This window comes from Morone saxatilis, unplaced genomic scaffold (assembly GCF_004916995.1).
Source record: "Morone saxatilis isolate NCDOM2014 unplaced genomic scaffold, NCSU_SB_2.0 Contig2, whole genome shotgun sequence".
NCBI lineage: Eukaryota > Metazoa > Chordata > Actinopteri > Moronidae > Morone > Morone saxatilis.
The window spans coordinates 10,147,127-10,159,814 of record NW_023339762.1 but is presented as its reverse complement, the minus strand read 5'-3'; the positions used below and the strand labels follow the sequence as shown (position 1 = coordinate 10,159,814).

The 12,688-nt window shown below is 42.8% G+C and overlaps 3 protein-coding genes across 3 annotated transcripts in view; 2 read left to right on the top strand and 1 right to left on the bottom strand.

Moving 5' to 3' along the window:
- The window catches only part of bmt2 (base methyltransferase of 25S rRNA 2 homolog), a 6,075-nt gene extending 4,953 nt beyond the window's left edge, over window positions 1-1,122 (top strand). The window contains exon 6 of the mRNA XM_035665400.1: window positions 1-1,122. This exon is cut by the window's left edge and continues 1 nt beyond it. Coding sequence (XP_035521293.1) covers window positions 1-488 — 488 coding nt within the window. The 3' untranslated portion in view covers window positions 489-1,122.
- A 3,492-nt stretch (window positions 1,123-4,614) lies between these two features.
- Window positions 4,615-8,516, top strand: LOC118330735 (transmembrane protein 168-like; the record flags this gene model as incomplete). Its single annotated transcript, XM_035665397.1, is given in 4 exon segments — window positions 4,615-5,290; window positions 5,683-5,825; window positions 5,987-6,261; window positions 7,046-8,516. Coding segments are annotated over 4 exon segments (1,642 nt in total), but the record flags the coding sequence as incomplete, so codon positions are not given.
- An 815-nt stretch (window positions 8,517-9,331) lies between these two features.
- The window catches only part of ptdss2 (phosphatidylserine synthase 2), a gene marked incomplete in the record, with an annotated part of 23,698 nt that continues 20,341 nt past the window's right edge, over window positions 9,332-12,688 (bottom strand). The window contains 1 exon segment of the mRNA XM_035665399.1: window positions 9,332-12,385.

The window sequence follows — 12,688 nt, the reverse complement described above, 5'->3', positions numbered from 1 at the left end:
TGCTCCTGTCCTACTTCCCCTCGCCATACCAACGCTGGATCTGCTGTAAGAAGGCCCATGAGCTGCTGGAGCTGCATGGCCTGTTGCTCATCATCACGCCCGACTCCTCCCACCAAAACCGCCACGCCCTCATGATGCGCAGCTGGCGCGTCGCGGTGGAGTCCCTTGGCTTCAAGCGCTACAAATACGTCAAGTATTCCCACATGCATCTCATTGCCTTCCGTAAGATGTGTCTGGCCACCACCAGCGACCTGGTGTCACGCAACTACCCTGAGATGCTCTACATCCCTCAGGACTTCCACTCCAATGAGGAGGAAGAGTGTGCCGACGTGCCCGTGCAGGTGCGCTCCGAGTTTGAGGATGACCAGCTGGCTTGGGGCTTCACGGAGCTACCTGACACACCCTACGATTCAGATTCTGGGGAGAGCCAGGGCAGCTCGGTGCCTGGCTTCCACGAGCTAGAAGACCCCATCCTGCTTCAGAGCTAGGCTTAACCAGCTAACCCCCCCCCCCAGTTCCTCTCCTCTTCTCTACGTAACTGTCACCTCCCCTTCAACTGCTGCGCTGCCAAAATTAACCTGCTGCATTCTTCTCCCACGACTCCTCCCGCTCCTCAAAATAATGCAGTTTGCACAGAGTGAAAGAGAGAAGTTTACAGATTATTTTCTCATATCCACACTCCTCTGAGAGTACACACGCATACACGCACACATATACATATACCACACACTAAGACGGATATATTTTGATAAATATCTAGGTTTTTTAAGAGTTGGAAAGCGAATGCCCTTAAGATATCTGAACTCCCTTCTCCTTAATTTCCATCCCATCTTCCAATCAGCTCTCAATAACAAAAGTCAGCTTGTCTACATTCTGTACTCAGTCTCCATTTGAATAAGCTAGTGTGGCAGGCTGCTTAGTACGAAAGACAAATACAGCAACCTGAGCAGTGTGACAGGAGTTTGATTGCACTGTAGAGACTGATTATGGGATGACTGGACTGGTACGCTTGCTTCTGTCTCAGTCATGCAGCAAGACTTCCTGAAAAATTCTTGATGTGCATTTAGTTTTCCAAGACAAAAAAAAAAAAAAAAAGAATATCATTGTTTTGAAATATATATTCTCAACAGTCAAAACATTGGTGTTGTCCAGTGTTAAGTGTGGCAATGCCATTTTAATTTGGCATCCTCTGAATGGTTTGTGTATCTTTTACAAGAAAGTGGTATTTGTAGCATTTTAAACATTTTCAGAAGCATACGGTAGGAGTATTACTAGGTTTACTAATGTGAAACTGTAACTGTGTTGATTCATTGTGTAACAAGGTACGAGTGTTTTAAAGTAGGTATTACACTCTTTTCCTCCTCTTGTTGTGCTCACAAATATATAAATATTTAATGATCTCCTGTTAGATTTCCAATACATTTTTTAGTTTTTGTTTTCAAGCAGAGAAATAGTGCAACACTGCAAGTCAGTGAAAAAATGGACTTTACAGCACCAGTAACTTTTGGCACAACATTGATGTGAAAATACAGCGAGTACTCTGCCTCGAAAAAAAAAGATCCAGATCTGAGCTCCTCACACGTCAGAAAATTCACCTCGACAGAAGAGATTTGCACTAGTTTACCATTTTGTCATACAGAAGCTCTGAAACAGGTGAGAAACTGTAGATTTTAGCAATAGCAAGCGAGACCAGATCTGAAGATACTGTATCCTACTGGGGGAGAGGAGGTTTTAGCTAAATACACTACCAGATGAAATGTTAGTGTGTGTTCCTGCCTGTCCCTGAACAGGCTAAATATGCGGGTGTGGATGGATTTGTCAGTGTGAATGAAGGAATGAATTTACGTTTATGTTTTTTGTTTTTTTTTTGTCTGTGGCACTTTATCATTGATCTCAAAGGGTGTCACAAAAATTATTTTCCTATGATGACTGTTGCACAAGATGATGGGCCCATAAAATAATACCAGTAAGTCTAAGGTGCCTTCTTTGTTCACATTTACTGTATGTTGCAAGTAGACTTCCCCTGGAGAAAACGAAACTTATCCCTAACATAACAAAAAGATATCAAGCTTCTTTGGCCAAACAGTACATACAATACCCCGTTCTCCTTTTTGTCATATTAATGGATAACAAGAAACACTTCCAGTGTTGGTATAATGCAGTGTGTTCTTGCCATTCCCATATCATTTTCCAGTTAATGCACATCTCTCTGCTGATCTCTCCTCTGTTTTCACAACAAGAAAAAAACATTTTACAGAACCACACATTCCAACTTTGAAGAAGCGTGTTTTGTGATTCATTGGTGCATTTGTCTTCCAGTGTTTCTTTTGGTCCATTTGCATGAGATGGTTCATCTTCGTTATCGACATTTTCAACAATGCAGAACAATGTGTGCTTCTAGTATGGTTGTATTTCTATTTTATAAATGAATGTAAATGGAAGGCGTCTGTGTTTTTATTGTGTATTTTGTTCCTTTTTAACATTCAGGATACTGCTCTGTGTACTTAAATGCAGTTGTGAAGCAGGAGATATTTAATCTGTATGTAAGGACTCATCATTGATCCCAAATGGTGTCACGAAATTACAGGTCTTTTGATCAGTAGTGGTTGAAAACATGAGTACAGCAGGGGGGCGTATTATAAGGCAGGATTACTTCATTATATGTAGTGGATTTGATGTATTGTTAACCCATTCTGGCGGTGCCTCTGTATTCTTTGCAGGAGGTAAACAGTTAACATCTTGATGGCCTAGTATTTCACCAGTCCAATATACCTACCTTACTACCTTAAGGCCAACAAAAAAGAAACCAATGAAGTAAAAAAAACTATAAATAAAATGTGAAATACAGATGAAAGGACCGGCTGCATTGGAGAGACTTGAACTCATAACTTCAGTAGTTTTTTTTTAATCCTCCTGCTACCTTTTAGCTTACATTGTGAGCACAGAATGAGCCTTTTATGGCTGCTTGGGTGGTGTTAAGTGCTGCAGCAACAGGCAGAAATAACTGCAGCAGCAAAAGACCTTTTTCACAGCAGCCATTTTTACATGACAGCGGTGTAAACACAGACGTTACCAGTGATACTAATTGAGGTTGTGTCCTTCAGAGTCAGGGGGGGCTGCTCATAGGAAACACTGCTACACCATGGACCAGAACCTTCATTAGGTAACACCTGTGTTTACCCTACTATTTCACATCAAAAGGAGCTGCTGTGAGGAAGGGTCTGGTCCCACATTTCTGCTTTGTTCAGTTGAAAATCCCATTGTTGACACTTGAAACAACGTAAACTCAAAGTGTGCTGAGATGTTGGTTGAAAGCTCCAGCAAAAAGCAAAGTGAAGCTCACAAGTGAAGCTTATATTAAAACGCGTTAAAAGAGTTCCATCTTTAATTTAAATCGTACCAAACCGCAAGTCAAATCTCAGTGTTGAACAATCTGCGCTATACGGCACTGGGCATTAAGCGTTTGCAAAAAACATTTCTGGACCCTTGCCTCTTGCCGTAGTTTGAAGCCATTGTTCATGGCGGCTGTCATCGGACTCAAAAACTTTTGACGCGACAAACTTTCGATGACACGGGATGTGTCTGTAACTCACGCCGCTCGGTTTCGGCTCCGTCCACATTGGGACCTTTTCCAACCGGGTTCGGACATCAGCTGAAAACATACCAACGTGAATATGTAGCTACTTTAATGTGTTGAGCGTGGGATGACGCTTGACGGCTGCTTAAGGAGTGCGCCGGCTAGGTAGCCTACACGGCAACTCAGGCTTAGTCACTTTAACTTAAGTTAACCCATACTTTTTAATCTCGAAGTCCCAATCGAACGCAGACTCGACTGTAGACTCATTAAAGTGTCCTGTCTTGTCGCTATTGGGACAGGTCTGTCGTATCAAACAATTGCTGTCGTTTCTGCGCTTTACTGTGATCAGGCCACTGCCTTCACTTCAGCCATGCCCGGGCGTGGAGGAGGTGTTCAACGGGAAAATTAACCAAAAAATTTTTATTTACCCTTTTCTCAATCAATCCTTTCCCCCTCTTTTTTTTTTTTTTTTTCTTTACTTCTCCCTCCCTCTCTTCTTCCTTCCCCCTTCCCCCTCCCCTCTCCTCCCCATTATCAACTCTTCCCCCCACCCCTCTTACCATCACCTAAAAAAGCTTTAATCACTCACCTTCAATTTCTCATTCGCTGTGAGATCCTCGTGGTCGATCCCCAGCTACTCCCGGCCACCTGCGCCTGCGTGAACTTATGCTCAACTCGTGTCTTTTTTTGTTCTAATCTCTTGTCGCCCTTGTTGCTTGGGCTTGTATGCCCGGTCGGGAGAGCACGCGGAGCCACGCCTTCTGTCATCTTCTGTGTGGGCCCTGGTTGTCGCTCGGAATAGCGAGTGTTAGTTATTACTACTTCAACATGGAGAGGGTGAGCCTCAGCCTTCCTCCCCTGTGGTTCGGGCTTCCTGCTGGGGCTGGCAGTGCTTCTCCTCACGGCCCACCTGGAGGGAACCGAAGGGAGCGGTTTGCGGCCGGACTCCCTGCTGTTGGCCAGGTTGGCTCTGAGGACGCTGTGGGGCGCTGCTGGGACGGCTCTTGGGGGTGCACAGGTACCGGCCCCGCCCTCTATACCTCGGCGGAGCGGCTGGAGCTGGCGGGCTTTGCCGTCGCCAGCACGGCGCTGCCCATCCAGAAGTCCCTGAGCGTGATGGTGCTGGTGGTGGCGCTGGCCTCGGTCATGGTTGCCCTCCGGATGAAGGCTCTTCTGGCGCTTCCCAACCTGGTGTGCTTCGCTGTGCTCGCCGCCGTGCTGTTCTTCGAGTCTCTGAACATCACCACCAACCCGTTCGCCCTCGCCTGCTTTTTCAGCCAGCTCATCTGCGACCCTCTGCTGGATGTGTACTTCAGTGGTCTCTCTGTGACCGAGCGCTGGCAGCCGTTCCTGGTCTGGCGGGGTCTGTGGCGCCGGTTGTCCCTGCTGCCTGTGATGATGGTGGAGGTGACCTTCATCATCCTGGCCGGCCGGAAGCTGACAGACCTGGACCAGTGGTACCTGACGATCCCAGCCTTCGTGGTGTGTGTGCTCTTCTGGGCCATCTGCCACATGGTGTTTGTCATCACGGTGTGGGGCTTTCACACCAAGCTCAGCGACTGCCAGAGGGTGTGCCTGTCCCAGGGGTCAGGGGTCAACGGCCTGGACAAGATCATGGCCTCCAAGGGAATGAGACACTTCTGCCTCATCTCTGTGCGCCTGGTGTTCTTCACGCTGGTGTCAACTGTGGCTGTCGCTGCTCTGTGCTGGCAGGTAGGGCCAGACACTCTCTTGTCCTTTTTTTTTTTAGAGAGATGCCACTCTGTATCAGCTGAATACTGCAGGGCCCTATGGGGTTTGTGGTCCAGGTGATCGGAGGAAGCCCAGCTGTAGTGAAAGGTTGTCATACCAGGACAGGCTGAATTGCTCAGTTTCTTCTATTCTATGATTTGAGTCCCCTAAATGATCAAGAAACCATATAAACATATCTCCTATTGAACAGTGCCTCCCTACATTTAATCAGGATTCACTGTTTCACAGTAAGACCTTTACAGATTCATGTTGCAGTCTCATCCACAGCATTTAAACATGTTCACAGTTCTTCTATGTTCTTGTCAGTGTCATATCAAACCAATAATGATCCGATCCGTCACTGTGCCCTGCAGGCCTCCAGCAGTATCTTTGTGAGCATGTTTCTGCTCGTCCTGCCTCTGGAGTCTCTGTTCCACGGGCTTTTCCACGAGCTCGGGAACAGCCTGGGAGGAACCTGTGTGGGCTACGCAGTGGTCATCCCCACCAACTACTGCAGGTAGTGTGTAATGCATAACTACCGTAGGAGTAGGAGCTGGACGTCAAAGGCAGCTGGACGACTTGTCTCCTGAGTAGACGTCCGCTGACCTGTGCTGTCTGATCCAAACAGACTTGATTCACTCACTTTCCTCCTCTGTTTTGTTTCGGTCCGCCCTGCAGCCCTGACGGTCAGCCCATGCTGCTGCCTCCAGACCAGGTTCAGAAGCTGAACCGGCGCTCTACGGGCATGTTGAACAGCGTGCAGCGCTTCTTCGCCCACCACCTGATTGAGGCTTTCGGCTGCGACTATTCCACCAGCGGTGTGACCCTGGAGGCTCTGCAGGCCAAGATCAAATCCTTCTTGGAGCTTCGCACGGCGGACGGGCCTCGCCACGACACCTACGTGATCTTCTACAGCGGTCACAGTCACCGCTCTGGAGAGTGGGCACTGGCAGGTGAGACGGGCTGTTTCTATACATCAAATGACGCATTGTATTCTCACTGCAGTTTTAATCATCCATCACTCCAATTTAATTATCCAAATTATTAATTATTTTAGTTTACCTTTTCTATAACCAGATAAATCAACTGAGAACCAGTTCCCATTTATAATGACGACCACGCCAAGAGGCAGTGACAGGAGGCGAGTCAATACAACAGTTAAAACACAGATACAGCTCGTGGGGAAAAAAGCTTTTTCATTTATTGTGATTGGTCACAAATAAAATGACCCAACTCATATACAGTATATTATTATATTCCAGTTTCAAGGAAAAACCAACACAAACCTTCTAGCCTTTGGAACTCTCCCTGTATGTGTGTGTAGGTGTGTGTAGGTGTTCATTTCATCAAAACCTTCAATGACACCCCCGTGTCCTCCTGTATGAAAGCACCTGCATTTCTCATGTTTCTCTACTTATTCATTCAGGTTTAAATCACAAATGAATGTATAAAATAATACAATTTCAATATTTTTTTGTGGTCAAGTTAAAACCTTCCACCTATTTCTTTTAATTAAGTAAATCACAGTTTTAATGTAGGTGTTGCAAAAGAGGCAAACGAGTGAGAAAAGTCACTCATCTGGCATCTAAAATGTTTGAGTAAGTAAGAGGAAGAACATTTTATACGATTATTTTGTGGCCACTCTGTAAACCACTTCTTACTGTTACTAAGTTTTATTTTTAGTAATATGAGCACAGTTTGTGTGATCTGTAATCAGCTGGTTTCTGTGTTCATCAGGAGGAGACGCTCTTCGTCTGGACCAGATCTTGGAGTGGTGGAGGGAGAAGAACGGCAGCTTCTGCTCGCGCCTCATCCTGGTGCTCGACTGCGACAACTCACTGCCATGGGTGAAGGAAGTCAGGAAGGTGGAGGGCCTGCACGTGGCTGTGCAGGGAGCGACGCTCGCTCGAGCGACGGACGTCGAGCTGCAGGACCCCCCGCAGCTCGGAGACTTCACCTCTCAGTGGGTGGAGTACAACTGCAACCCAAACAGCACCATCAAGTGGTGTGAGAGGGGCAGGGCGGTTTCCGCCACCTACGGCATCTCCAAACACTGGAGTGACTACACGCTGCACCTGCCGACAGGAAGTGATGTCACCAACCACTGGAGCATGTACTTCCCTCGGATCACATACCCGGTGGTCCAGTTGGCGCTGTGGTGCAGCGGTCTGAACCTGCTGTGGCTCTGCAGCGTCTGCCTGCGATGCCTAAAGAGAGTCAAACTTAACTGGTTTCCACCAGCAATACTGGACACCGGCCAAGGCTTCAAACTGGTCCGATCGTAGATATGAAGAGGGCCATTTTTATTTTCAGAATATATTTCAAAAAGAATATTGTCTAAAATTCAACAAGTGTCTTTGGACCCTGAATATAGGCAGCTATTGGATGGTAGAAAAACGAATCACAGTTTCTGCCGCGTTTTGAGATTTGTTTCTAGTACTAGTTTTTATATTCTTTGCAAATTCTTCTATTAATGTGTCTTTTTAGCCTTGATTTATAGGTCATCGGATAGATCTGTCGACGTGTGGGATCAGACTGAGCACACTGATGCTATTTTTGCACATTTATGCATTCTGTTAGACGTGATTCCAACTTGATTCTAAGAACATTCGTGTTGTGCCTTTTACCGTAAAATCACCAAATAACATCCAGGTCCCTAAACTGATTTTTTACATTTTTTAAACCTTAAACCAAAGTGACCGTGGTGTGTGCGTGTGTGTATATATTCAGAGGAAGATCTCAGGCATAAATAATATTCTGTTTCTAGAGCACAAAGTGTTACATTGCTTTTATTTTGATTGTGAAATGATTCCTTTTACAGCCCTCTGTACTCTACTATGCATAATGTGCTCCAAGCTTTGAGAATATCCAATGCACTGCTTTATGTCAGTTGTAACAGCATTTTGTATCGCTTTTAGGGGTTATTTATAAATACACTCCAGCTGCTTCAGGGAATTAAGAGAGTTTTTTAAACTGTACTGATGAATGCACTACAAGCTGAGGTATGTGAGAACTCCAGGAAATAAATGCATTACATAATGTGATCCATTTTTTCCCTGGGTTTGATTGTAGTTTACTGGGCTATGCAAGTTTATTTGAACTAGTTTCATGTGTTTGCAATGGGATTTGTGGGAAGAGGCCTCTGATGGCTGAAAGATGGCTGAAACTATGCAATAAAAGAGAAGTGAGACTTCACTTCTCAAATCAACAATTTTACGGGCTCCTCATTGGATACACATTCACAACAAAATTAAACACAGAAATGACAAATCAATATAATTTTCCATTCATAAAATGTAAATGGTCTGTACTTGGGAAACAAGTTTATTTCTTCAAATGTTTTTTTGGAAAGAACTATGTAATTGGGGACTAATTTTTAGTAAAATTGACAATTTGGTTTGTTGTGCTGAATTCAAAAACTTGCTTATTTTACTCCCAAGTAACTATTTGATTGAGCTATTATTGGAAATGTTAAACTTAATATATGTTGAATTGTATGCTTGCCTATACATTAATTTTAAAATGTTCAGCTTTACCTGAATAAGTAATTACAGTTATTACTACTACATTAATTTACAGAAACATTACCAACCTGAGAACGGAACACTTAAGAATGTGTGTTCTCGTTTAAGGCCACTGTAACAGACAGGCAGGTGGAGCAGGGGATTGAACCCCTAACCTTACTGTCAGTGGGCAACCTGCTCTAACACCTGAGCCAGGAGCTGCCTGAAGATTAGGAAGGTAACTGGTGAAAGCAGGAGGAACTTCTACTATTACGACGGGCAGCTCCAAATGAAATGAATGTAATCAAGCATACATAAAGCTCCATTAGCATACCTACCTCTCTGATTATTGCTAATGGTATAGTATGTGGGTTCATGTCTCGTGCTGAAGTAGATACAGCTTCTGTTGCAGATCCAGTCTTCTATCACATAACCACAATAGATGAAATGCTGTTTCAAAGTAAATTTAAACTCATGCCTGCCTCTTTGTGGCACCATCTGTTAAAAAAACCAAGCAGACTTATTTCAGGTTTTCAGTAGATTTTATTGAAAACATTATAAAATGTGCAGTGGTGCAGCAGCATTTTTCAGTTTGTATGATCTTTAACATGTTCACATTTACACAAACCAAGTTTAAAATGGCTTTTTTACAGCACGTTGCGAATGATCTTTGCCAAGAAGACAGGGCAGCGACAGTAGGAGAACATATACTGCCCCTATGTGGCTGCAAGTGATAGCACACTGAACCCTTAAAACACACTGAAGGAAAAGGTCCTATTCTGTTCCACAGCTCATTTATGAGTTCATTTTCCAAATTCACTGTTTAGTGATTTCAGAGCTGATGTGCAAATTCATGACTTGGGTTGTTTTAAGTCTTAACGTGATTTTAAAGAAAAGCATTTAGACCAATCTGAGGCATGGACACAGGTACACAGTGAATCCCCCCCCAGCCCACGCTTAAAGCATTCATTTAAGAAAGGGGAACTTCTACCAAGTTAACAAGCGACTGGATTAGCACAGCACGGGATAACTAGTACAGACTTGGACATATCGGCTAAACATTAGTTTTAGGGTTTTAAATTTACACAGCAATCTCTGTATTGTATATGCAAACAGTTACAAGCATGAAAAACTTTTGTGTTTATGGCATAATAAAGTGATAAATGATGATCAGACCCTCTCATTTGAACAGCAGATTCTGCTGAATTACATTCACAAGCAAGTTACTATAGTGTCATTAAACTCCTGCCTAGTTTACAACACAAAAGCCTGGAGCTATATTCACAGATGTTGTCTACTTTGTAGTATGTAGCTACTCGGACACAAAGAGTAACACAGATTTACAACTGATTCTCTGACAGCCACAGCACCTGAACAGAACAAAGACAAAAGCTTTCTGAAGGACAGTTTTTGGGAACAGCGAATATCCAAACAGACTGGAACGCAAGGGTGTTATTTTCAGTTTGACCTCATTTTCTTATAAAGCAAAGCCTATCTTTGTATCATTATGAAACATTCAGAACACCTAAGACTGCTACTAACAATTATTTTCATTATTGATTTATCTGCAGATTATTTTCTTCACTAACTAATTCATGGTTTTGTCTATAGGTCAGAAAAAAAGTGGAAAATTGCCTTTATAGCTTCAATAATTTATAGTTTCTTGTCAGTCCCAAACCTAAAGATATCTAGTTAACAATATAATAAGAAGAGGCATAAGACAGTGGAAAGAAAGCAAATTCTCACCCTGGAGAAGCTGCTGCCAGAGAATGTTTGGCATTTTTGCTTGAAACTAATCAATCATCAGAATAGTTGCTGATTGTTCTTCAGTCGACTAATCAATTAATCTACTCATCGTTACAGCTCCATATTTAACAACTTGGTAACCGACAAGGACATCGAAAACCTTATCATGACTCCACATGTTTAGACTGAGACATTCAATGTTACAGAAATAAGCGAGTTGAGGTCTGTAATGTTTTTAAGTAAATTAGGTTTCAGTGGTCTGACCTTTAAGAGTAAATTTCCTTTTGTAACAGAAACTGTATGACTTCTCCTGATGGCTTTGGGACTCTGCTTTAGTTGAAATGGAAAGGAATCTAAAATGAAGTTGAGCAGCTCAAGTGAGTCTGGGTGGCATTTATGGCTTCAGCGAGAATGAGATCTGAGCTTTGGCTTGTTGCATGTGCAATATGGCAACCCCACAGAGTTGGAAAGATTGGTTCTCTACCCGAACCAAAACACAACTAAACCTTCATGTTACCCCCTCTTAAGATTTGTTTTCATTTGGTCTCAGCTAATTCAGACACAGCAGAACATGACATTTTAATGAAAATTCAGGAGTTAAATAAAAAAAACAAAAAAACAATTGGCATGAAAGGAATCAGATATTAAATCCACGTTCTGGTATGACTGAATGAGCCATGAGCTGAGCCTAGCCTTACTTACAGTCCTGTTACTGTGCTGTATGTGAGCCAACATGTCTCCATCAACAGGGAGCACAGCTTCCCATCAGTGTGATTGTCATGAATGTGTTTATTAGAGTGCTGCAGATTTCTCAGTGCCTCGTTTTACGAAAAAGGAACTTGAGAATAGTGTTCAGAATTGATTTATTCTAAAGAAATAATAATAGTGATAAGAAAACATCTACAAATGAAACAATCAAACTATATCCCATATATCATGTACATTATCAGCAGTTAAATACCTAGAATATGGTACATCAAGCTTGTCCTTCGCAAGAACAAAGCCTGAGAGGACTTTCTCCTCACTGCGTCAGACTGAGGGAGGATCCCCGGTGGTTACAAGGACCTCGAGGCTCAGTGCTTCCAGGAATGAGAACCCCTAACTGTAAATGAAAAGCTTATATTGTCTCCCACATGTAAACTCAAGAGCCTGGGATGAAACCTAAGAAAAGAGTACTCTAAATTGTCAAAAATTGCATGGGAATCAATAGAACAAAAAAGAAAGTGTAGTTTTAACTGCACATAACAGAAATGTGTCATTATTAACAAAGCTCCATTTTAACTGCTGCTTGGCAAGAAAACTGCAGGTTGGTACTGAACATTAGTTACCTACAGAAACTCGTCACTGCTCCAAATCCTTTTTTCTCACCTGCACTGATGCGACTGCACAACACAGAACAAAGCATATTTACAGTGGCGGACTTATTTCCTGATGCTTATCTCTTGTTTTCTAAAATAAAGTGCAGCTGAGAAAATGGAAACTGCTGTCAATTATTGGTCAAGAGTCTATCTACTTCCCTGGTCACCTATATCCCTCCTTCCATTGCTATACCTCACTTTGATTCAGCTTTTTCTTTTAAAAGTAATGTATAAATAACACAAAAATGTATCCCGTCCTGTGTATAATTCCCCAAATGTTCTTTAAAAAAATAGAATGAGGTAAATCCCTGTAGTAAGACGATAACTAGACAATGCACAGAATGAAAATTGCCCCTTCCACCCCTCGCCTCTGTTGAATGACTACTTGGTTCATGTAGGCACAAAAAAAGTCTACACAGCACATACATGTGTCCATCAGTTTGCCTCTACATGTGTATTTGTGTCATGATCTGTTATAAAATGTTATCAAAAATAAGAAATGCAACGTCTATGTAGCAACATAGCTTTAGGAAAAAGCTGAGCACAAGACAATGTCTTAAGAAGCCTCTACTGAATAGTTATAAAAGCCTATTATATAACAACAATCAAAAATGGAATCATGTTACAATGATAACAAAGAAAGAAAAACAGCAGATTATCTTGATCGTCACCGATTCATTTCCTGTCAACAAACTGGGAGCTATACTTAAGAAGCGTAAGCAAAGTGGACTCATTGTTGGTAAAGAACTCCTAACTGTAAATGAAAAGCTTAT